Source organism: Taeniopygia guttata, chromosome 3, assembly GCF_048771995.1.
Source record: "Taeniopygia guttata chromosome 3, bTaeGut7.mat, whole genome shotgun sequence".
In the NCBI taxonomy this organism is placed as follows: Eukaryota; Metazoa; Chordata; class Aves; order Passeriformes; family Estrildidae; genus Taeniopygia; species Taeniopygia guttata.
The window spans coordinates 80,875,731-80,902,343 of record NC_133027.1 but is presented as its reverse complement, the minus strand read 5'-3'; the positions used below and the strand labels follow the sequence as shown (position 1 = coordinate 80,902,343).

The window sequence follows — 26,613 nt, the reverse complement described above, 5'->3', positions numbered from 1 at the left end:
ACAGGTCTAGTCTGGGAAATAGTCTGAGAAATATGTCTCTGGTAAGCAGCATTCCATCACTTCTTCCATACTAAATCCTACATACCAGCACTCACAACACAGCACCATGCAAGGCATGGTGGTCACGACTGAAGCGTTCATCTTATTTGCCTGAAGAGCTGCCTGTGTTTTTTAGAAAAGCATGCTATTGACAAACTACCTCTAAGTACCTTACTTTCAAGGCACACACTACCTCATTATGGTTACATTTGTTATTTATTATTCCCCATTTGCAAAGGATCATCTCCAAACAGGTGCAAGCTAAAAGTACAAGGAAAGACCTTTTATAGACTGCTTCTCCATTGCTTCAAGTTTTGCTTTCCCTTCCTTCAAGTTCTCAGTTCCTGCCACAGAAACTTCTGTTTTGTGCCCCAACCCTTCCCTTTCTTTCTGGTCATTTAATGAATATCAGCTATTGTTTGGAGAATGCTGTGCTTTTCACCTTCACAGTTTATCACCTCAAAACAGCAAGAAACACACTGAAATGATCACTGAAGTACCACTGTTGAAAACAAATACACAAGCATTTGGCCCATAATAATCTTACCACCTTACCCTTTGGACTGTAATTTAAATGGAGTGGATCGAGTCAACTCCCATAATTTACATTTAACTGCAGCATGCTACTCTGCTACTTCCGACTTTTTTTTTAAGCATCTCAGGTAGCTCTTAGGATGCTGAAAAGAGCAAAGACACCACAAAATACATTGACAACCCGAAAGTGAAACTGTCCAAGTCACACCTTACAGACTCTAGCATCCTCTTAAATCTGCATTTGAAGACAAGAGAGAAGCAATCCTTATTGAGACTCGTACTGCCCTCTGAGAACTGGGAGGTAGAGGGGGGAACCTTTCAGAAACTTCTCCATGAAACTAGACCCAAGGTCTGAGCCCCATCCCTCCAGCACACTGGTATACACAACAGCATTTTCAAATCAGTGGTATTCATTAAGACAGTATGAGACTCTGAAAGGATTCTAACTTGCTAAAATAAAAAAAGGAAATGCTTCTTGCCAGTAGACTCTCGCTTCTCTTTGAACAGGAAAAAAAGAATGATGGAAAGGAAATTCATGTTTTGGAGGAGCTGAACAATAGAAATGACTAATTACCACTAAAGAATGCTTGAAACCCAGCCCCAGATCTTGAAAAGCAGCAGAAGGAAAGACTAGCCTTGAAGTGAGTTTGAGCTCATACACTGGCTTCAACCCTTTCCCCTCTTGCAACTTATTCCCCCACTGAAGTCATGAATCAAGGACTAGAGCTGGCAGAAATTTTTATGGTAGGACACACAGCTGAGAGTCTTGTGAGAAAGCATTTTTTTCCACATATTGGAATGGTTCATTTTCCAAGATCAAATCTTCATGTGGAATGTACAGCAGTACAAAAGGGTTTTGCAGCTTCCTGATAAAATTTCTAGTCAAAGCTAGAAAGCAGAACTGTACCATAACATTTAGATACCTCAGAAACACACGCATGTATTGCTTGTCTCCAACCTGATTGCCTGCTTTATCTTCGCATGTATCTCAGGTGATCAAATACCCAGTGTTGTGAGAAAGATTTTCATTGCAGCAGCTCTTCTTGTGTCTGAAGACAGTAATTTCATACTAAGGAATGCAGAAAGTATTTAAACAGATCTGCTTTCCAGTGAATTATCAGAAATTCTACAGAAGCCTTGAGGAAGGCAAAGAGATAAACAGAAATGTTAAGTGAAGTATGTGATATGGACAACTACTGCAAATTTTGAAGTTTTCCTTATACCATCTGGAATACTTTACTTCTCCAGGTATCCCCCTCCATGCCTTTTTTTGGGAAGGTAAGGGGGAGGGGGAATGGAAGGAGGGCGGGATGCGGAGGAATGCATTGTGCCTTTTTTTTTATGACTTTCACTCTTAGGGTTCCCACAGCAAAAGTAAATGGTACTTCCAAAAGCCTTCTTCCCCAGAGATGGTCTGAAATAATAAATAATGAGTTTTACATTTACACACCTGAGAAAAAGACTTACAAGCAAATTATCTTAATCCAATGACCAAAAACATGTCTTGTTCGTAAATAGCTGACTGAAAATACTGCACTGTGTCCCAGGATTTAATTGGTCAGAAAAAGGCTCTGCGACTACTCGCCTGATTAGAACGAGCATGGACAGTGGTGTTTCAGCTGTCATAGCAGATTTTTCCTCTAGCTCTAGAAAACTCATTGCAAAAATAATTGCTAAAGCCTCAGAAAAGGGCCAAAGCTTCATAACTATTTTCCAAAGCAGTCTAAAATTCCAATTTTTTTTTTCCCAAGCTGTACTCTGCACCCATATGCTTCAGAAGCCTGCATGTACAGCAGCATGCATCAGCTTCAGTGCAAACAAGTAACTTTCTGGCAGCTTGCTGAAGCTGCTAAGCAGAGGCAAAGCTGACAGGAGTAGGAAAAGTTTTGTCAAAGACAAATTCTGGAACAGGGCCATGAGTAGAGCAACCTATACCAAGAACAGTCCACACTATTGTAAGAAATCTGATCCCCTAAATATTTTGCCACTTCCCCCGCCCCATTCATTAATACAGCACCAGTGAACACCATCATTACAACATTTTTCAGAGGAATTCCACCCCATCTCTTAGTCACAGACGATTACAGGAAAAACTCAAGCCTCAAGGTGATTTAAAATTACCCTCAGGGCTTCTTTTAGTTTCCTGAAACCTAACTTAGAGATAGACATCAGGTTCAGCATTTCTGTTGTGAAAGCAGCAGAGGTTACATCAGTGCGTGTAACACCATTATCAGTATGACCCCAGCTTTTTATCAAGAACCCATCAGTGAGGGGCAGAAATATCTCCACACACACATCCAGCCTTTCTGAAAAAATCTTGTGGATACAACACAGACTCTAGCAAAACACTGGAATTTAATTAATTTCATGAATAAATGACCCAACAGAATAGGCTCTCTTGGATTCAGAAACATTACACTTGCTAGATTAAAAAAAAAATTAAAAAAAAAAAACAAACAAAAAAAAAAAACAAATCCAAGCCCATCCAAACAAACAAACCCCAACCAACAACTGAAGCCTAACATATATAAGGCTTAAAGTTTAGGAAATGAGTAAGAACATAGGAATTGGTGCAAGCCTATGAGCCAGTCAGTGCTCTTCCTCCTGCCCATAACCCCTGCCATCCCCAGTTTGTTTTCTTATTCAGTCTTAATAAAGACTTGCACAACTGTGACCCACAAGGTGGTGTTAGCATGATTTGCAGATTCTCAAGTTAAGTACCCACTATACAAGTGAAAGCTGCTGGGGACTGAATATTGCCTCTGGTAAAGGTGTGAACTGCTTCCATTCTTCTCAAAACATTAGGAGGGCTCACTTCCCCAAAACAAGGCCAAACTAGTCTGTTTAGACAAGAGCTCCCCCAGGGACTATTTTTAATCCGTATGCTTATGTGGAATTTAATCTATGCAAAGTTGTATTTTCTCATCTTAGTTTATGTTGGTAAGTTTCTCCATTTACATAAGCTTTCTGTGTCAGTATCAGTCATTTTCCAAATTCCAGTCCAGTCAGACACAACCGGTGTCACTCAAAGTCTCAGGCAAAACTCTGAGTTCATGATTTCCAAGTTTACATTCCCTGTGGATTAAATGCATTCTCAAATGAAAAGCAGTTTATAAGTCACAAAAGATACTTAATAGGTCACCTCTACAAAGTATTTAAACCATTAAAACAGAAACATTTGGTTCTGTCTGCAAGATCCTATAAAATTATGGAGATGAAGAATCCTTAAGGGGAAGGCACAAAGTAAGGAGGGGAGGTGGACAGCATTTTTGAACCATATTAATGGGTTAATTATTGCATAATATGCCTGTCAGTGAAATGACATTTTGGTTGACTAAGTACCAGGCAAGAAGTTAAATTATGCAAGAATCCTTGAATTAGCTAGAGGGTGCTTAAACCAGCAAAGATGCCTAGGGGTAAATTCAAAGGTAGCTTCAAAAATAGAAAAAGGAAAAAATACTTTATAAGCACCATGATTTTGGGGAACCTGGTGAAAAATCACTTTCTGTGTAGAAAAATTCACATAAGCAAAGGATGCCTATACAAAGTTTTAAAAACTAAAAATAAATAAAAAGAATATTCCTCTTACTAAAGTTAAAACACTTAGTAATCCAGCCTACCCACAGTGAGACTTCTAGTTTTAAACTTACCATATTGATCCACAACAGCAAAATCCTACTAATTCCTGCATCATATCTGTTAGATGTTTCTATTTAATTTTTGCTGAAATACTGGAACAAGTAATTTCTAAAATTGAAACACAGTGCCCAGAAACAGAGTGGAAACCATTTCCAAGTCAAATAAGCACCTGATCCAATTCAAATTCCATGCGACACTCAGAGTTAAATGTTCTTAATGATGTTGAAATTTCAGCATTGATGGCATACAGAGCAGAAATAGCTTATAAATTATCCAGTGTGTGTGTAAGAAGTCAGCATCCTCCTAGTAAGTGTTTTTGGGGGCAGCAGGGAGGAGGAGAAGGGGAAGGGGACTGTTAAATTTAATTAAGATTAGCACATGAGAAGCTGAATATTCACCAAAGAACTACTTCTCATTCTAGTTTCACAACCTAAGTAGTTTTTCTGATAGTTTTCTTTTCTTGACAACATAAGTAACTTTGTCTTCCTGATATCTGGATTGCTGACAGCCTTTGAACAAAGTACTTTGACTGTCTTCACACCAACAGCCATTGGTACACACTTAATATTGATGAAGTCCCCAACTAGATCATCAGTTCTAACACTTGATGTTACTGAAAGAAGTTCTCTGCATACACATCAGAACCACTTGGTCATTTCCCCAGCCATTCACTATATATCAAGTAAAAAACCCAGCAAAACAAAGAGATATCTGGGCAGCACTGTTCCAGTCCAAAGAGATGTAAACAACTGGGTTACTCACATGCAACTTACAGATTACTTGAACTTCAGTAACTTGTACAGAAAGCAAAATGCTGCCTGATCTTTAGGGGTCTAGACTGCATCACAAGCAAGAAGCCAAGCATGTCTGTCTGGAGACAGAGCACCAAGGGGAGGGCTTTGTGTCCACTGACCCATTATAGGACAGGACTGAAAACAAGTTTCTCCATAGGGTACGAGCTACCAAAGTTACTAATGATAAAAAATACTATCAAGTCTGCAGGCAAGTTGTTCTTACCTCACTAAAGCGGGGAAGAACTGCATTAGCACACATGTAACCAGTGCTTGAACAAAACAAAACAAAAAAAACCAAGCTCAGCTTTCCTCTTCAGAATTTTGAAAATAAAAAAGCTAGGCTTTCAAGGTTTAACTGCTTCAGTTGTGTACTGGACATTGTGCTCTTATATATTTCTCAGGGAGGAAAATTAGGCAGACTTATGGGTGGGGAGAAGACAATGGACATATCCAAGCTCTCCCAGCTTGCCTCAGCAAGGAGTCAGACAGACTGTAATGCTCCAAACTCCCAAAAAGATGCAGTTCAGTAAATGAGACTAGGACTAGCCACAGTCAGGAAAGCTTCTTGCCATCATCTTAGGGGATTAACATGCATACTTCTCAATACTTGCCTAAAATCTGCTACAGCAACCTTCTCCTGGTCCCAAGGCAACTTCAGTTCAGAACTTATGCACTAGGCAGTAAGCAAAAAGAATACAGCAATAACTGTACCCCTCCCACCAAAAACAAAACAAAACAAAAAAACCCCAATTAACAACTAAAACAACAAAAACACCCAAACCCCACTAAAACCAAACCAACAAACCAAAACCAAACAATGTAACGGATACTATCGGTAAACTAGTGACACAGTGATACCTTCTTTCAATGTCTAATCCATATGGAAGTATACACTAAAAAGAAACTAAGAACACCTTCAGACTAGCAGTTTTGTTAAGTATGCCTTTTGACGAGTTTAACAAAGCCTCTTCATCTAATAGCACTAGAATCTGGGGAAGCAGGGAAACAGACAAAAGAGAGTCAATTCAATAAATGCTTTCACTGAGTAACCAACTTCTTTGACAGAGCTTTTTCAAGGCTCTCCTGGATAGCCAGAGCTCTGCCCAGCTACAGAAGCCAAAGCTAAGGTGCTTTGGGAGAACTTCAGTCTAATACAGTGGTGGCTCCAGGACTACTTTTAAAGGTAGAGAGTAAGGACAGTTCCTGCTTTGCATTTAAAATTTCTAAACCTTAAGTGGCTTTGGAAGGGGGTGTAGGCTCTCAACACTTCATAGAACCAATCCAGCAAATCCCTGTAAAGGATGTTGTAAAGTCAACAGAGGCTGGACATGTGCAAAGTCTCTCAAGAATGATATTTAGGAGGTGTAGTTACCAGCACTAGGACCTCAGAATTATTACTTACTAAGAATACAACTGCATTCAGGAAAGGCATTTACTCACTTCAGGATAACAACACAAATGGAATGTTAGAACTGCTTAGAGGTGTGAATGTTAAGGCGGTGAGATGTACAAGAGCTTCCTTCAGATTTTAGAACGATAAAAGGAAAAAACCCTCAGGATCAGCAACAGATTTCATTTATAAACAGTGCTTTAACAAAGAATAGTCTGTTTGTAATTTCAGAAAGAGAAGGTACCAGCAATAGATGCCACAGAGACTTCTCTGTCAGGTGTTACAGAACTCATTTATGTCAAGTGCGTTAAATGCTAAAAACAAGTTAGGAGACAAGTATTTCTACCTGTTGCTATTCCAGCTCTCAAAGTCTTCTGCAGCCTAGCATATGCTGATAGTCTGAAATAAGACAGGGTTGAAGCTTCAGAAATTATACAAAAAACCCACGCTTATAACTGTAGCCAGTAGGGGTCATTTCAGTGTAAAAAATTGCAATGAAGGAAAAGACTAGAGACAGGAAGGAGAGTAAAAACATGAATTTCTATTCACACAGTTCTGCAAGACACTTCCATTTCCTCATCCCTGGACTGGGGAAGCAAAGGGTTTGCACTCTCAGTGTGCAAGACAACAAAAAAAGTGCAGCCTTTATTCTGTTAACAGATAAAGGCATGGCTTAATACTACTACTCAAATCAGGCATCACCAGCCTAGCCTGTTGCATGTGTGCCTGTAAACTGAACAACTGTTTAGGTCATCACAATCAAAAAAACAGAGCTATTCAACCTCATATTAGCGATCAGAGGCAGTACCCGTTTATCCTTGCTGCCACCTCATGTGCAAAACACGGACAATGAAGAACAACATATTACCTCTGTTCCTCAGAATGAGGTAGTTTCCTGACAATTCACTAATAGGTATTATAGGACTATTTATTAGGCTGACAGTTCAGCTTGGTCCCTTTTCATTTATGAGAACGAAAATTAAATAGATAAATTAGAATAAGAAAATTAAATAGGAAAGTTATCTCCCTTAGTTACAGTTAATAGATCATTATCTCCCTCCCCTAGGACTATTCCTATAGGGACAGCTGGAACCAGTTTCTAACCACAACACTAGTTGAAACACAATCTTGCCAACAAATGCTTCATACTATTTTCAACAGTAGATGGGACATGTTAGGAGTTGAACTACAGCAACGTACAGATTGCATCACTTCAAAGGAATGAAATACTCCTAAACTGCCAGAGATGTCCGTACCGTGATGCAGTAAGGAAACTGGACCATTAAGGCTTTTAATGACTGTAGGCTCTTAGTTCCTCTAACCATCGAGAGGGGGGGGAAGCTATTTTAGCCCAGATTTTACTCAAAAACACATGACAAGAGAAACTCCTGTAAAACCAGGCAAGATTTCCAAGTACCTTTGCTTGTACTTTTCTATTTACAAAAACTTTTCCAATACATATTAAAAATAAGACACTACAGCAATGCACATATTCGGCAACACAGTCTCGATCAAGGTCTTCAAAATAGTTTAGGGCAATTTAAAAGTGTTTAACAATTGAGCTTTTAATCTAGAGCTCATCCTACCCAAGCATCAGCTCCCGAGGATGACAGCATTGGTTGTAGCACAGGCAGGACACTGCCCTGCTCTGCTGTGGTTTGCAATTTATTTGTTACGGTGGCAAATGGAATCTTAAACTAATAATGAGCGCCAGGACAAAGGTCAGCTGCCCACTAAAACTGACCGGTTTCGCTTTCTTAAAATAGTGCATCATTTTAAATGCAAGTTTTTTTGGACAGATGCTGCCTCGCCATCTCTCTAGACTTTCTACTGCCCTCTACCCGCCGAGAGGAGACTGTCTCCATCTCCTTTTCCAGAATTGTCGGAGCTCCCACTCCGTATCACATATACATTTATACATATCCCAAACTACTGCTTATTTGTAATCTCTTTACAGCGCCATGTTTTCCCTGAATTTGAGGGAAAAGACAATTGGAGGTACAAGAGAAAGAGACTTAAATTTGTCTTTGGCCTTTCATTAATTTATAACACATAAAAAAAATTCTTAGGAATTCTGATAGATAAAAAACTGAAGGGGGGTAAAGTCCTTTTACATTTCATACCAATTGATCACCTCACAAGACGGCAGGAAGCTGAAGAGATTGTGAGAGGAGTTCTACCGTGAGTATTTACACCCCTTGATGCTCCAGCAGGGAAAGACACCCCTTATTGTTATATGCCGAGCAGGACAGGCAGAGAGATACTCAGTGACAGGAACAGGAAACAAAACTTTATAACAGATGATCAGCCTTCGTCGTTTCTTTACACAGGAGGGAATCCAGAACAGGCATCACGTGTGCACGACTGACCTCCGCCGATCTCCATCTGCCAAACTCTTCCCGAGTCCTTTACCAAGGAATTTCAACTGGGCATCAGTAGCTGATACAAGCTATCAGCTTGTGACGCGAGTGACATGCTACGGAGAATTAGTAGAACCCTAAAGTTTAGGGTACGAAAATTAAGGGCAAAACTTCTAAGTAGGAGCTTGTTGGGTTTTTTGAGCAGGGAAGGTTAGAAGACACGCTCGCAGATGGGACGGGCGGGCGGGCTGGAAGGGAAGGAAGGCGCACCGGCGCATAAGACGTCTTAGGTGCGCCGTCCTTCCTTCCCCGCCGCCCATGGGGCACTCCCACCCCGGGGGACGGATGGAGGGATGGAGGGTGTCCCGCCGCCTCTCACCTTCGCAGACGCCCACTTCGTACTCGGTGATGGAGTCTCCGTTGAGCGGCGGTCGGATGACACAGCGCAAGCCCCGGTCGCAAGCTCCGTGCAGTCCATAGACTCCCCCGCAGCTCTCGTTCCGCTGCCGAGCGCACATGAAACAGCAACCGCAGATCCCCAGCACGATGCTACCGGGGCAGCTCTTCGGTTCTTCGCATTTGGATTCGTCGCAGGGTAAGCAGACGAGAGCACGAGTCCCCGACTCGCCCAGCAGCAGGGCCAGCAGGAACAGCCACCCCGCGGCAGCCAGGTGCCAGCCGCCGTCTCCGCCCGGGCGTCTCCTCCCCGCCGAGACCGCTGCCAGGTACATCCCAGCCGCCGCAGCCCGGCCTGGGCCGGGGGGAGCCTCTCGGAAGCCCCCTCGCCGGGCGGCAGACCTAAGCGTGCCGCGGCTCCTTCCCGCCGCCCCCGCCTCCGGCCCCCCGAGGAAAGTTTCCTCTCTCGGCGGCGGCGGCTTCAGCCAAACTTCTCCTCCAGGTGGCGGCTCCGCCCGCTGCCCCCTCCGGGAAGCGGCGTCCCTCAGCCCGTTCGTTCCCGGCCCGCCGGCTCCCTGTTCCGCGGCGCCGTGCGTGCGAGCGGCTGCGCGGCGGCGGCGGCTGCTGGCTCTGTCCCCCGCGCGTCCTGCCTCACTCGCCCCGCTCCAAGTGCGCCCTCTGCCCTGCCCCCATTGGGCGACGATCGCCGCCGAACCGACCCGAGTGCCCGTCCGCGCCTCTCTCATTGGACACTGCCGGGGCTGGCCCGCCCCCTTTCCTCCCGCGCCCCCCCAGCCCCAGATCCTGGGGCTGGAAGAGGCGCAGCGGAGGCGAGGAGCAGCCTGGGCCCCACAGCGGCCGCCGCCTCCGCCTCCCCTGCACCTCCCCTCCCCCTCCCGGGGCTCTGGGCGCGGACCGGGGCGGCGGCGCCAGACCGCGGGGACGGGCTGGCGGCGGCCCGGGGGACACCGGGGATGGGGAGGGAGAGGGCCCCGCAAAGGGCGCAGCCCCAGCAGGGCGATGCTGCGGGGAGCCGTAAATGGGGCCTCGCCGTCCCCAGCCGTGGTGGAGAGAGCCTCTTCCTCTTCCTCTGCCTGCTCCCTCGGGGGGCGCGGGGATCCGGGACTAGGAGCGGCTCCGCGCCCTCTTCAGCCCCAGCGCCACGGGAGAGGAGAACCGGTCGCTCCCCGCCCCGCCCCGTTCCGTTCCCGCAGCCGGGCTCCCGGGCGCGCCCAGGTGCCCCGCGGGTGCGGGGAAGCTGTGGCGAACCTGCTCCGCGGGGGCGGGAGGGGCTGTCCCGCTCTAGCGGCGGTGCAGCGCTATCCCGGGCCGCTCCTCCGCCGGCTCATAAACAAGCGGCGGTACCGCCGCTCGCCCGCCGACCTCGGCACCAAAGGCCGGCCCCGAGGCGCCTGGTGCGCTTCGCCGGCACACGGGCAAAAGGCGCCCGCGACTGCTAGCCGGTCTTGCCTACCGAATGGCCGCCGCCACCGCCCAGCGCCGGCCGGGCAGCCGCGGCCTTGCCGCCGCCCGGTCCACCGGGGCTGCGCGGGCCAAGGACGGCCCGGAGCGGCGGCGGGAGGTGCGGCGGCGCTGTGGCTGTGGCCCTGGCCCTGCCAGGCCGGCAGGCGGCAGCGCTGGGCGCGGCGCTCGCTCCGGCGGAGTGCGGCTGGACGGAGCTGCCTGCCCTCGGGCGAGGGCCGGCGGGAGGGAAGCCGAGAGGAACGGTGTTGCCGAAGGTCAAAATGCTGCCTTGTCTGCGTGCGGCAGCGACCGGGCGGAGGAGACGGCAGGAAACAGGAGGTAGCTGGCCGCAAAGGGCAGCCTCTCGGTACAATTTCAGAGCGGGACCTGCCACTACAGTGTCCTGCCCAGCCCAAGGTGAGATGGCAGCTTTGGAAACGATGGACCCCGCGGTCAGGAATGCCCTGAACTGGGGTCATGTAGTTTATTAAGCCATTGGCAGCGCAAGTGATTTTGTCAGCTGCAGGGTGCTGAGCCTGGGAAGGCTTGGATTGCGTATACCGGTGCCAGCAGTTTGGGAAGGAGGGTCTGGAACCTTAATAGAGATTATTACAGAGAGATCAAGACATGGTTCCTACAGTTTCTCTAGTCCCACACACATGTTCACTTGGGCACAACCAGTTCTCATGTCAGCCGAGGAGTTGCTATGGAAGAGCAAAGCTCCAAACTGGCAAGGCAGAGTTCCCACCAGGAAGAGATGGCACTATAGTGTAAAGCTTTGTCAGCGTGGGCATACCTTTTAAGTGAGTTTTAAAAGCACTGTAATTCACTGTTGTTGACTCCAGCCTAAATACCTACTATAGCAAAGATTCCCTATTGTTAGAACAGGCCCATTGGTAATGGAAACAGTGCAACCATGTAACATGATGTCAAAAATAAAGCATTTACATATTTGTCTATTTTAAAAAATAATAATGGTTTTATTGTAGCAGAATATCAGGCTGTATTGTGATCCATTCAGAATTTAAACTAAATTGTAGGAGATATTTTTCAAGAGCTGCAATGTTTTATTAGTAGTTTGCAAGACGTTGGTCTGTTTCTCAGTGAAGCCCTCTTATTGCAGTAAAACACTTGATACAGCATACATTAAAAGGATTAGAGCCATTCAGCTGACATATCTCAACAACAAATGGACAAACAGCAATTTACTGGACAAGAGTATTTGAAGAAATACTGCGATATATTTCTTTAAGAGATTTAGAAAGTAAATTACAAGCTGGTCTTGCTAAATGCAGTGTGTTTTGGTATAAACAAACCCAATGTATACATTTGAGGACAACCAAAAACATTGTATGTTTCTGAATTCTGGGAAGAAGTAAGTCAGGAAAGCATCCTGAAGGTCATATTAGACAAGGCCTCAAACTCTGTTATGCAGATGCACGATATTCCATGGTGAAGCGACACACCAAGTAAGAAGTTTTGTGCCATTTTCTCAAAAATGCAAATTCTTCCTCGTCTCATCGTCAGCCCTCTCGTGTCAGTTTGCCGAAGCACCTGCAGGGGTCAGAGTACTTTTGATTCACCAGAAATTCCATGAAAAAACCCACTGTGACTGGGATGAGAGTAGTTTGTTAAAAACCTACCGTTTCCTACAAGCTGGAAACACTGCCTTTTGGTCATGTATTTTACTGACGAGGTGCATGAAGGGATTTTGCCTTCCATGTATAGCATCGCTGAGATTGCTTTTTGAATGAGACATACAGTTCCAGCGACTGTATTTTTAAAACATGGTTCACAAACCTGAGATTGTGCAGAAAGGAATCACAACAGTGATTTTAGTGCTAGGGAGGATGCTGCACTATACAATACGTGGTCAGAGGCTTGAATTTAATAGGCTTAGTTTATCAAAAGATGAAAAGTGAACTGATTACAATGTATTAATCCCCTCATGTGAAAAAATGAACTGGTCTATGAAAAATGCGTAGGTATTTTTCTAGGACTTATGTACATAGCCAGCATGGAAATCCCAGACATGTTGGATTGCAGGCAGTTCAATATATCCCAGACATGCCAGACCTACCCATCATGTACTGTAGTGATGTACAGTATATTCAACACACAAAGAATTCACTGGACCTACTGTGCCTGTTTGCTTGTGTGGGAATGAACAAAGAAGCTCTAGAAGCAATACAAAAACAGATGAAGAGGAAAGCTATGGACAGCTTAGATAAGAATGTTGTAAGGCCCTGAGAAAATGAGAGCAAACTTTTGAGCTGACTGCCAAGTGAGAGAGGCTTCAGCTGTGAACAGGATTAGTACCGTGATTCATGTACTGTTTGTCCTGTGATAGCTGCATGTAAGAGAGGAAAATACAGAGATATGTATGGAACAAGGACCAAATTTCAGGCTTCTCGTCTCCTTAGGTCTTGCTCTTTAGATCCAAGTCACAAATTGTTCATGCTTATGCTTGTGTTTCCTTCTGGCCCCAGGAATCAAAATACTTCATTGCACAGTGGCACAGATTCAACAGGAAAGGTAAAGAATTCTCTTGCCACAAAACTGAGAAGAGTCCACAGGGACAATAAGGTACTCCTTGGAAATCAAATAATCTGATACCTGATGACTTTACAGGGAAAGTGAATATCCCTGCTTTCCCCAGCAAGAAGCAATGGATCCATCTGGAAGATGGGAAATTCACTTATCCTTGCTCCTTCCTACTTCTTGATTTATTAAGGGTTCAACTGATCCAAATAGCTTAGAAGTAAATGGATTCAGCTACTGAAGTGAAACCCAGCTTCTTATTTTCCCTAGAAACAGGTTAGTAAATACTGCTGAATACAACTGTGGGAGGAAGAAAAGCATTCTGATAAACAGGTTGTAGCAGTTGAAATTTTCTGGGCTTGCTCTCCTGTAATGCTAGTGTTGTATTGAAGCCACATCTAGGTTGGATGAAGTTTCAGCAGTAATTGAGAGGAGCTGTATAGCTTTCTTGGTCATCATGGAATTCAGAGCTTTTGTGAATCCATACAGTGATGTGAGAAAACCATCCCCTTCACTGATTCCTCAGTTCTGTACTCACTACTCTTCCTTCTGGTAAATCTCCCCATGTGAAAAAATACATGTTCAGTGTAAATTTCCTGTAATTCTTAAATTTACAATAGTGATAACTGAAATGTTTTTATTTTATTATATGGTTGAAGACCTTTATACTACCAAGAATAAAAAATATCCCCCTCCCCCAACACTAAATAAAATACCAAAATGTCCTAATTTCATTTCAAAAGGCTGTTTCCATTGTACTGATATATGCTGGTAACTCCCTATATATCTCTGAATTTGGGAACATTGGTGTTTTTAATACCAAACTTGTATTTATTTCCTACACAAATGTTTTGTTTCTATTCTGTACTTCATTGTGTCTTTGTTGCACATGAAACTTCCTTTTTCATTCTTTAGTTTGTTAAGATCCTTTACATCCCTTTTGTAGCAGTCTCTTGACATAAACTCGTTCGTAAACAGGTTATACACATGAACAATCTCTACTACCAGAAAAGAAAAATATCAAGATGAAACCTGCCACTAATACAAGCAGTGCTGATTCAGTCTAAACCCCATGAGAATAATTTTTCTAATCTTCACAGAAATATCATGGGCTTATTACATTAGTAGCTGCAAGGTGTTTCAAAACCTCTAAATGGAAAATGGTGGGAAATTGAGAAAATTAATAGAAGAGTTCATTTTAATACAAACAATCTGTGTATGAATTGTTTTGAACCATTTAATAACAAATAAATATCCTATCAGGAAGTCTCTGGGGTGTTTTTTAGCCCTGCAAGTTTTTCTTCTCAGTTGAATCCTTAGTTTGGGACAGCTCAGTAGTTCAAAATTTAAGTCTGGAATACCTAACAACCAGGTATGCAGCTTTTTCTTAATACATCTTTGCTTCCTCATGTGGAACATAGAAGTAAAAGTATGTACTTTTTTTTAATGACCTCAGAGCAACTGCATAAGCAATTTTAAAACACATTGCATGACTAATTTAGTTGTGAATATTTTTTTCTCAAATATAGAAGCTATATATTTATACAAATTGTAAATAAATAAGGTATAAATGGATGGGATTAGCCATTTACACATGTAGTTCTTCACATTTCACTTAAGTCACTGAAACTGTGAATTCAACCCAAGGATTTTTTTCAGACCTTAACAAGCTAGAATATATAACTTTAAAATTGCAAAGTTAAGGAACTAGGGAGTCAATATCTATTTAAGGATATGTACCAGAAACATATTGAGAGAAATAACTACTATATCTAGAAATGCAGTGTTGTATTTAAATTGATCACACTCAAGGTCATGTTTGATTTAGCTTCTTTAGCATGAAGAAAATATTCTTAACAAATAAGCATACTTAACAAGGAAACACAATTTACTGTCAGTTTACAGAAGAAAATTATAAGTATTTTAAACTGGTATGTCATTCTAGGGATTATTTGCATTTTTATTACAGAAAATCTGGCCACCAGAAAAGTAGGTGGATTAGATCAGCATCCACAATCCTCTTCATAGTGCTGCATACTGATAAGATTTAAAATGTTAGAATATAAATCTGAAAATACTGTGTTTATTTCACTGCAATCTGCCATGTTTCAATAACTGCAGTATAAAATAGACAAACTCAAATAGGATCAGGGATACACTGGATATGAACTAGGGTTTGTCCTAGCTAATCCTCTATTTTAGCAGGTCCGTGGAAAGTTCATAGCATTCTAGTCAAGGTACTTCTGGTTCTGAACACAGTTTTGAGCTCTTGAAGGAAAAGCAGGAGGGCTGAAGCTGATAGGTACAGACAAAGCTGGTGGGTAGCTGTTGCCTTGGTAAATCAGGGCCCAGCTGTAATACTTTCTACTTCAGTTCAAACTCATCAAAACTTGTCTGAGCTTTAAACTCTTCAAATGACTGATTCAAATAGGGACAAAATGGCTTGTCCTCTGGTTTTCAGCTCAATCAAATGCTGAAAAGGGAAAGAAACAAAACACCTGAAACTCAACCCTACCTCAAACCCCAGGAAGTATAGGGTGAATGCAGGATGGTCAATGGGATCACTCCATGAGGCTGAAATGGGGAAAAGAGAGATCTGGGGACTGCAGAGAGTGGGGACCTGGTGGGTGTGGAGCACACCCGTATGTCGTTGTCTTGCCAATACAACTCTCCTTCTCATAGTTATGAGCTGGCTCATGCAGAGCCTTTCAGGAGTCTCTGGACTTACAATATGAGCAGTCTGTAACCCAGACAAGCCATCAGCAGTTGACTGAGAGGCAATTAGAACTGATCCTGCTTTATGGCAAGAGAGCTGTACAACTCCCTGTGAGTTTCCTGACAATGTTTCTATGACTTTTGCACCATTGTGTATTCTGGCTGGAACTCACAAATGCCAGAGGTTGTTACAACAATCTCAACCTGCCCTATTACCTACTTATCAAATTAACCCATTTTTGATGCTGCATAGAAGCTTTTATTCCAATAAATTACAGCAAATTTCCAGTATTTTTTTTTCTAGCTCTTTCTAGATTTTAATTCTGATAAATCTAACTGGCTGTAAAAGCCATCTATCCCTACTGACTCGATTCCCTTCATGTCTATAATCACCTTCTCAGTTTCTGTGGATGGTGATGTGGGTTAGCAGAAATGTTTAGGACAATGTGAAAAGCTGTTCTGATTACAGCAACTTCATGTATGCCAAATTAAGAAGTTTGTCTTCTGGTATCTACCAAGTATGTTGAGGGAATCAGATTTTGCTAGTTCATCCATTAATCCTGGGAAGATAATGTTGCTTATGACAGTAAAACAAAGATATTTTCCCAGAGAAAATGTGTATTTCTATAACTTGTTTGAACTTCTTTATTTCTCTTGGTGGATAGTTAGCAGACAGTCTATCTGCTCAGCTTTTTAATATCTTGGTTAGAACCACATACAGCTTAGATATCATTTGCAAAGTCCATATATCGAAAGTTACTGGGGTATACTTACAGTGAGAGAACAAAGTAGCATAGGTCAGCATTCATAACAATTGTTTAGTCTGTGTCAGTTTTTGTAACATCTTAGGGCAAACTCCCACAGATAACCTTTTTTCCAGGGATATTTAGGTCTTACTTATTCATAACTGAGATTTTTTTTCTGTTACTATTTTCTTATTCATGTCATGATACAAATTGGCCTTCCGTGGCTGATTTCAGTATATTGGCAATATCTGTTTGCTAATCCCTGGAGTTTTTTTCCTGTACATAATTAGAAATATGGTGATTCATATTGTAAATTGCTAAGTACCCCGAGGGATGTTGCAAGTCTGGATTTTATTGTAGGCTTCAACAAATGTTAATACACCCATCCGACATTAGGAGATACTCAACATCATGCAAAATCATAACCTTTTCTTTCAGTCTAAAGAAAGACACATTTAGGAGATTTCCTGGTCAGGCTTGGCTGCAAGAAGCAAATGAAAGTAGCTGTGTACCCAGTGCTTGGAACAGCACATATCTGTTCAAGTGTGCACTTTGAGTCTTAACTTTAAACACTTGGATGGGAGTTAAGGAAACAAGCAGAAAGGTAAGATGACTTGCTGGTATCAGAGGCAGTGATGCAGTCAGAAAGAGAACACAGCATCTCCTGCTTCTCAAAACATTTCTGCCTCACAAATTACCATTTCACATGAAAAATGATGGTGAGGAGAAACAAGCCCTGAGGAGCAAAGAAGTCTCAGCAATAAGAAAGATAGAAAGGAGAATGGTTTGATTAGTTCAGACTCCTAGAGAACGGCAGACAAGAAATTTTTTCTCAAACCAGGAAGATAGATGGTTGGATGTAGTTTTGGGGAATAGCATCCTACCATTGGTAGAAACTTGCAATATATTAGCAGTTTCATAGAGATTTCAAATTCTCACACTTCCTAACAATAAAAAAATAAAGCCACATGACATTATCAGTATAATTCTCCCAGTCCTTCCCTCTTAATATACGTGGGATTAATGTCAATACCCTACTATCCCATCCTTTTTAAATCAGAAGGGTTCTTCTCCCAATGTTCAGGTCATCATTGCTTTTGAGCTGAAGCAGACCCCCTTTCTAGGAAATGCCTTATTTTTTGGATTATGTTAAAGCAACCATTCCGATCTCCTTTCCTAATTAGTTGGTCTAGCTCCCACAGCTGATTACAGCCTTTTATAACCTGTCTCCACAGTAACTACGTTCTAGAGCATGTAGGTAGATTATAGCATGCATTACCTCATGATAGTGAGTTTAGTTATGAAGACTTTGGAAGGTTTAATATAATAAATGTATTCTCTTGAGTGCCTGTCTGATTTTTTTCCCCCTCTCTTCAATTTTTAATTATCAAAAAATATTTTTTTTTCCTTCAGAAAAGAAGATACAAAGAGTTTGTTTAGAAGTTTGAAAAAAAAAAAAGGTAATCAACTCCCACAAGCTCATCTTTGAATTCTACCAGAAACACGGCAACGGGGCTCCTGTTACCTCATGGCAGTGAAGCTGTTGTTTGTACTTAATAATAAGGAGAAAGATTTGCTGTAATGCTGTGTCTGCTTAACTCTTAACAGCCATGCAGAGTAGGACTAAAAAGGTGCTCTTTACTGCCCTGTTGATTTGCTTCTACAGGTGACTTTTCATTGCTAGATTTGCAAGCAGCAAGCAGATCACACTTGTGACTATTGTACAGGCTGTATACAGCTTTTCCACCCTCTATCTCAGCTACAGTCCATCTTGGGGAAGTGTAGCACTGTCACCATACTGATGTGCATTTTGGAAATGTTTTTCTCAGCCTTCAGCTGGATCTTGTGGTCAGACCGAGACTAGAATGGTGTTCTAGTCCTGTTGACATACTAGTCTTTGTAGTAGATTTTATGAGGATAAAACCATTGATATTGTCTCAAGAACCTGAGCAGGCAATCAGGAAGAGGACAACAATCTACAGTTCCCTTGAATTACATGAAAGAGACTCAGTTGGCAGTGGGATGTAAAAAAAGTCCTTGTCCTCTATAAACAATTTCTATTCAGCATCAAGGCAGGGCAAAAGCATCTTGAATTACCTTCCTTTCCTTGGTCATCCAATATTACTTTCAGCAAATCAAAGTGCCAACACATTATTTTTTTTAATAACATTTTCTTATCTGTCAAATTACAGAGAGACTTTGGTGGGGTTTTTGTTTCTTTGCTTTGTTTTGATTTTTTTGTTTGTTTTCACTTATTCAGGAAAGCGTGGTCATTGATTCAGCTTAAGTGATGCAATTTGGTTTAGATAGTATGTTTTATAGAGAACCTTTTGGAATGAACACAAACTATACAAATGGACTCTTCTAATTCTTAAAGTTCTGTGGGTATTCATTCTCAATATAACAATTCTGAGACATAACTTTAAAATATGAAAAAGATAAGGTATTTTTAATTCTTTAGTTGAAGCTTAAAAAACTGTAATTATGCAGTATGCAGTATTTCAAGTCCACCTGGGTATTCATATTAATTATTCCATAATACCTACAATATTTTACATTTGTTACAAGAAAATGATTTTTTTGTCAATTTTACAAAATAGGCAAAGAAAAGTGGAAATTATCAAAAAGAATGTTCCTTGGACATTCATTATTCTCTCTGTATCAATTAATTTTTCCAGATCATCCTCAATAATTTAGACAGACATCTTAGTTTATACTCAATGTTTTGTCTTTTTGCTACAAAAATGAAATTTTCAGTAAGTGAGATTTAAAGCCTAAGAGTGACAAAAAGAGTTTAATTTAACTATAACTGATGAACACATTTTTAGTAGAAAAATCTTAATTTGTCTCACTCTTCTAACAAGAACTTAATGCATGTAACGAAAGGACAGAACACCTAGTGAAGCTGGTAAAAATGCTCTAAATAACTTCATAAACTTCTACCTAATAATTACTTATGTGAAATACATGTGACTTTATTCAAGTATGATTCTGATTTCTCCTTTTTTTTTTTTTTTTTTTTTTTTTTTTTTTTTGCTAGGCAGAAAAGGAATGTACAAATCTGGAATGCTTACTTTCACTCTAAATCTAAATGCTCTCAGAATTTTTGTACATATATATTAATAATTTAGCTGGACTGTAACCATGGCAGTATTGATAGCATATGAAGAATAAATAGGAAGCAAAATTATTTACCCAGGAAATGTCAATACACATAATATAATCAGGACATTTGAAATTTTCAGACGTGAACAAGCCATTAGTTATTTGTAATGTTTCTTATATTATAAGGTATTACAGGTTAATTTTTAGGTTTTTTTCCCTGTTATACATTTGTCTATCAATAGTCTCAACCATTTCACAGTCACGACATGTAAAAGGTTATACTGACAGTTGTCCTTTAGATTATATTGCTTTAAATGCCAAACTGTGTCTTTCTATTTAAACCTTCTGCTGGGGAAAATATTAATTGAGGAATAATGTTCACTATTCAATATGGAAATATTAGATTACATTGCAGCCATATTATCTGAAATTACTGTTTGGAGTACAAATCAGAGCAATCAGGTGCTCTGTCATTTGCAAAACTTCCCATTCATTCCAAAATACTATTTTATTTCTGCCTGTTTTCTCAGTTACTTTCCTGTTTTTTTGTTCACAGCTTTCATTCATTGGAATAAATACCAAGATGCACTAGGGCTATAAAATGAGCTTTTTCTCCAATTTGTGCAGACAAACAGTGCAGACTGTTGCCTATTGTGACATGTATTTCAGATGAGTGAGATGAAAGCTCAAGTTCTACCATGTGCTGGTAGTTTCTGTCAAGTGGGACAGGTTATTGATGACCTTTACTACTGGATAAAAACCTAAACGAAATCAGAAACTGTCAATGCGTTTGGTGAAGAGGGGCAGAGAAATGTTTCTTTGGTAGTCCTAGGACTCCATTTAGATGTATTTTTCTGCTTATTTCACTGCTACAATGTGTGCAGAACACTTCCTTTCTCTTTATTACTGTTGTTAGAACAGCAACAAAATCACCAGTATCTTTAAAAATAACATTGAAGTGGCCAATGTTAATGTTAGTCAAAGGGCTGTTTCTATGTCTATATATATTTGTAGGTCTTCCTTCAGGATATATGAGGGTTAAAACTGTACTATTAAAATATTCCAAATAAAAGAACTGAAAAAATCAGCAATTACAAATAAATATCTCAACCTAATATAAGAAAAAGGTAATTTCTATAGGCCACTAATGAATGCTTAACTTCTAGAATGGTGATTTTCTGTCAGAATTGCCTGTTAGTTTAACCTCTAAAAGTTAACCATTTAAGTGTTGCTTTAAATGCAATTAGAGCCAGTGCTGGAGAAGGAAGGGAGTTGCAGTGGGGGAAGAGGAGGGCTGGACATTTGCATCATTTGAGTAAGATGTGACAGGGAAGTTGGTACCTGACAATTTTTTCCTGTTTTGGTAGCACAGTTACCTTCACACCCTGGGGTACCACTGGTCCCTAATCTCATCTATCAGGTACTGGGACCTTTGGAGACAACACCTCTAAATCCGTCCTTAGCTGGAATTCTGCTAAGGAATTCCTAAGGCCTAAGGAAAGCCTTACTAAATACAAACAAAATTTTTCTGAGATACAGGTACATATGCATGGCTAAAGCAATGAAATTTGGACATTTAGGGGAACTATTTGCAAGCTGCCTTTATATCTACAAGACACTTCTCACCTCTGAATATTCAGCTTTGGTCTTCTTTGGCATCCTGGCTTCATTCTCCTCTCCTCTCCTCTCCTCTCCTCTCCTCTCCTCTCCTCTCCTCTCCTCTCCTCTCCTCTCCTCTCCTCTCCTCTCCTCTCCTCTCCTCTCCTCTCCTCTCCTCTCCTCTCCTCTCCTCTCCTCTCCTCTCCTCTCCTCTCCTCTCCTCTCCTCTCCTCTCCTCTCCTCTCCTCTCCTCTCCTCTCCTCTCCTCTCCTCTCCTCTCCTCTCCTCTCCTCTCCTCTCCTCTCCTCTCCTCTCCTCTCCTCTCCTCTCCTCTCCTCTCCTCTCCTCTCCTCTCCTCTCCTCTCCTCTCCTCTCCTCTCCTCTCCTCTCCTCTCCTCTCCTCTCCTCTCCTCTCCTCTCCTCTCCTCTCCTCTCCTCTCCTCTCCTCTCCTCTCCTCTCCTCTCCTCTCCTCTCCTCTCCTCTCCTCTCCTCTCCTCTCCTCTCCTCTCCTCTCCTCTCCTCTCCTCTCCTCTCCTCTCCTCTCCTCTCCTCTCCTCTCCTCTCCTCTCCTCTCCTCTCCTCTCCTCTCCTCTCCTCTCCTCTCCTCTCCTCTCCTCTCCTCTCCTCTCCTCTCCTCTCCTCTCCTCTCCTCTCCTCTCCTCTCCTCTCCTCTCCTCTCCTCTCCTCTCCTCTCCTCTCCTCTCCTCTCCTCTCCTCTCCTCTCCTCTCCTCTCCTCTCCTCTCCTCTCCTCTCCTCTCCTCTCCTCTCCTCTCCTCTCCTCTCCTCTCCTCTCCTCTCCTCTCCTCTCCTCTCCTCTCCTCTCCTCTCCTCTCCTCTCCTCTCCTCTCCTCTCCTCTCCTCTCCTCTCCTCTCCTCTCCTCTCCTTCTTATTTTTTGTCATAAATGTGAACTGTTATGAGGAGATTTGAGATGGGCAAGTTTAAAAGCACACATTTTCTACAGATTTTGCAGAATTGCAGCTATCTCTATTCACACAATCCTGTGAAATTGAAACTGAATTTATAAAACTCAGAAAAAGATTTCTGTATTTTGGGTATTTAACAGAGGTAATTTCTTATTTAAATTAACTCTGTGATGTCATAATTTCAGACAAAGATTTTTGGAATTATTTCAAGTGCTGTCTAAAAGTGTAACCTTCGTAAAGAAATTGAGGCAATAGGCAAAGGATGTAGCAGGAAATGAGGAAAGAAGAGTAGCTCACAAAAGAGACTGAAGATAAGTTCCTATATACAGCATGCTCTGGCAGCAAATACATACCACAAAAAATAGGTAGAGGGTGAAAATTGCTGGTTGGCAAAAGTGGTAGTTAAAGACTAATTTATAATTCTCTACGAATTTACCCATATCACATCAGTCATCAAGAGCATATTCTGTCTGTGAAAAAAATGACCTTTTATGACATGCATTAAAATTCAGTATTAATTAAAATAATTTGTTCAAATACCACTTTTTGTATGAAGAACATTTTGTAACAGATAATATAATTAAATTATCCAGATTCTTGGAAATCTGGAAATCTTGGAAATCTTGGAAATAGAAGCATATGTGCTCAACAGATGACTTTTTTAAGCTTAAGTATCTTCTTTTTATACAAAAGCAAACAACAGCAAATGTAGTAATAACATCTTTTGCAGTACAGGAGGTGGTATGGCAACAATGATAATACTGTATCTCAGTGACGATTCACCTCCATCAGCAAGAATCAGCTGGAAATCTAAGGGATAATGTGGCAATTTTTATATCCCAGCAAGGCAGATGAGATAACTGAACATCTTTACATGTATCCAAGCTACTCTACATGATCACATGGATTCTTGACAAGCCAACCATTGTGAAATTCAGACAGAAATCAGAAAATGAATTATTCAACACAATCTGAAAGAGTTTGTCTTTGAAGGGTGACACTCATTTCTGCTGCATTACACAAAGAACCTTGCTTGGAGGGCAAAGACTCTGAAGTGGTTTTTTGGTGTTTTTTTCTGTTTATTTTTGGGTTTTGGTTTGTGGAAATTTTTTATTCAGCTGTCAAACCAATTACACAGACAATAAAGCCATTTGAATATTTTTATTTCTCAACATGAGAATTTTTTATTTGTCAACATGAAAATCTTTAAAATTGAATGGAATCCAGTTCATCCATATTGGGGAAATCTCATTTTGATTGTCCAATGCTGAAATATTTTGGTAGTTTTTAGTTTTCCATTTTTAGTTTTTTAGTTTGCCATTTAGGACACTAAAGTACTTGGGTTTTTAGATACACACTGATAAAAGTCAGAGAGATGGAAAATTACATTCCTAGTGGTATTAGTGTCAGGGCTTTTCCTCATGTCAGACAGCCCAGGAGGGGGGGAAGTGTTAAGGAGATATTTTCTCTACCTGAGAGGACTTGAATCTGTATTATCCTCCTTGAACAGTATGGCTACAGCACAGCACAGATGACTCTGGGCAGATCCTCAGTATCTTTAGATGGAGATGCTTCCACTTTGCATTAAAGCACAACATTGAGCCCAGATGTTTCATGTCTTTTCCAGCCACCAACCACCATATTGTCTCTACGTGTCTCTTTTTCTAAGAGGCCGCTCATGAGGGACAGTATCAGTTACAGCACGGAGAAAGCCTCAGTGATAGCATATTAGGAAATAGTGAGGGGACAGTGTCACACTTGAGTAACACTTGTTCAGAAGTTCTCAATAAGCTGGAGAGCAGCATGCATCTTCCTTTCTCATCTGGATGATGTAGCTCTTCTTTTCTTTGCCTTTTCTGTCACATACATAAACGATATTATATTGAAACAATATAATATTGTGTATATAACAATATAATATTGTGTATATAATTATATAGATATGTATATAATTATGTAGATACGTCAATTACTATTTTTGATAATTTAAAAATTATTCTGCTAATATTACTTGGCAAATTCAAACCAAACTAGTGACCACTTTTTGTATGCTTTGGTGACATCCTCCCAAAATGTTATTAACATATAATGCCAGTTCCTTTGCAGCAAAGTCACTACAAGAAGTCTAAATACACTCCGAATGATAGTAAACAAGACATTATAAAAAGGTAAAAATAGAAGAGGAAACTCTACAAAAAAAAACCCAACCAGCCAACCAAACAAACAAACAAACTCTACAAAAAAAAAAAAAAAAAACCCAAAACTGTATTGCTATTCAGGGAAAGCCACTTCCATTAGAATACTTACAGAACTATTGCCACACAGAATAAATTAGGAATTCATTACAATTCAATTCTATTTCTGCTTTCTTATGGAAAAAAAAAAATTATCATTCAAATAATCTTCCTTGATATAGTTGTTTCAAGTTACTCATAGACATGGTAATTTATTTAATGAAGTCTGATTTCTTTCTGTATTGGTAATAATTTGATCCAGTTCCTTTACTGTATTTACTTGTGCCAGTCAGATCTCCTTTACAGCAGTATTCTCTTTTTGTCACATATATTGGATAAACCTAGCCGTAATGCAGTTTCCTAAGGTCTGAGTGTCATGCTGTCCTCTTTAGCTCTTTGAAGGACATGGTGATCTTACAGAAAGAACTTTACCCAGAATTAAAGAAGAGTTTGCTTATAAATATTCAAAATTAAATCCTACTACCATAACCTTTCACACCTTCCCACCTGAAGCCTTTTCTCCCAACTAATTTGGTCTAAAGTAGAATCAGCAACCACTTGAGGACTTTCTCTAAGAATAGACACTTCAAATGCTCACACTTTAAGCAAAACCACCTAATTTTCTTATATATATATATATATATATATATATAATATTATAGATGCCATTTAGCAACAAGAGAGGGAGAACTTGATAATATACCTTTTGGGAGAAGTAGATAAAAAATGCCATCAGAAGAGATGGGAGTTTTATGCTTGATTGCTGCTCCCAGACCCTGATGAATCTGTGAGAGCCCCTTGGACTGGGCTCACTGATCATTCTGTGGGAACACTACCCCTCTTCCTCTCTACAAGAACAATACAGCGGAAAATCTGCTAAGACTTTTGCCGTGGAATTTCCATCCCCCCTGAAGGATTTTCCAATACAGGATTAATCTGGACAGTTAATGGCTTCTTAGTTGAGCTTTAACTTAGGTTCAAAAGGATATGAATGCTCTCTTGGGTAGAATAGCAGGCTACTGGAGGATATGAGATATTTCCTCAATGGAAGCATTTACCAAAGCCTCTGTAGGACTTCCATGAAAGCCAAACCTTCTAAATATTTTCATGTTAATTTATATAGATGTTTTAAAAAAGGAGTCATGGAATCCCATACCTCATATACATTAATTTTCCATCCAGCAGAATAACTTTGGCCATGTTGCACTTCAATGAAAACCCCCTCTGTAAGTTGAGTGTTACTGAATAATGGAAAATTTCATTTCCAAAATATAATAAAATTGCAGGAATAGTGAAGGAAGTGAGCATTACTTGCACTGATGGTACACTCATTTATGACTTTATGAATATGAATTTGTGGTTTCCTTTTATGCTGTTGTTTTGTATAAATGAAATTTACCACAGCATTTAAAACTGGATTAAAGTGTTTCTTTTGTTACTACTTTTGAGCCCTTTAAAAAATAATTATGTTTTAATGTTGGTATTATAAATTATGCATGGGCCTAGTTCTATTACCTCTTAACTTGGTGGAAAGATCCCTTTGATGTTGATGGGATCAGGATCAGGCAAATACATTAGTACACAAAATTGTTAATGATCCATAAATTAACAAAGATATTCCTGTCATCTGATTTTCCAATGTAGATATATTACCTAAATCAAGTAGTTCCATAAACAGTGGAATTAATGAAGCCTTATTTTTTATAAGATTTTTTTTCTGAGGGTGAATTTCCATGTGGATTCTCCTATGCCTAACCATGATTGCACTCACACTGCAGCCTTTGCTGCCAGGACAGCAGTGTCTGTATCCCCTCAACCTCTGCGGCCAGTTATTTTCATGAGACTTGCAGGAAATGTATACAGAAGAGTCTTTCAGCTCCCTGTTGAATTTGGGCAGAAGTAGCTAACAGATTTTCCAGGGACTGGCAGATAGGCAACAAGAAAAGCTTACAAATGCTATAGCTGCAAGCCATATTCCTGGGGAAACTGGACTAAAAGCAAAGGAATTCACACACTGGACTTTGTATTGTCAGGCTTTGATAATATGCTAAAGGAATGGTTAATAAGAAACTACAAATATAGACTTAAAAGGAACAAGAAGTAATCTAAGTTTTAATAAGCAACACAGGA

The 26,613-nt window shown here is 40.9% G+C and overlaps 2 protein-coding genes across 7 annotated transcripts in view; one reads left to right on the top strand and one right to left on the bottom strand.

Moving 5' to 3' along the window:
* Positions 1 to 10,031, bottom strand: part of CRIM1 (cysteine rich transmembrane BMP regulator 1) — a 177,401-nt gene extending 167,370 nt beyond the window's left edge. For both annotated transcript variants that reach the window (XM_030268444.4, XM_072927186.1), the window contains exon 1: positions 9,136 to 10,031. In XM_030268444.4, the coding sequence (XP_030124304.4) occupies positions 9,136 to 9,898 (763 nt within the window). In that variant the 5' untranslated portion in view covers positions 9,899 to 10,031. The remainder of the gene's footprint in view (positions 1 to 9,135) is intronic.
* The window catches only part of LOC121469741 (uncharacterized), a 188,308-nt gene continuing 170,908 nt past the window's right edge, over positions 9,214 to 26,613 (top strand). For 3 of the 5 annotated variants that reach the window (XR_012055151.1, XM_072927189.1, XM_072927187.1), the window contains exon 1: positions 9,214 to 9,351. The gene's annotated coding sequence lies outside the window, so the exon portion shown is untranslated. The remainder of the gene's footprint in view (positions 9,352 to 26,613) is intronic. The other 2 variants (XM_041715262.2, XM_072927190.1) reach the window with 2 other exon arrangements.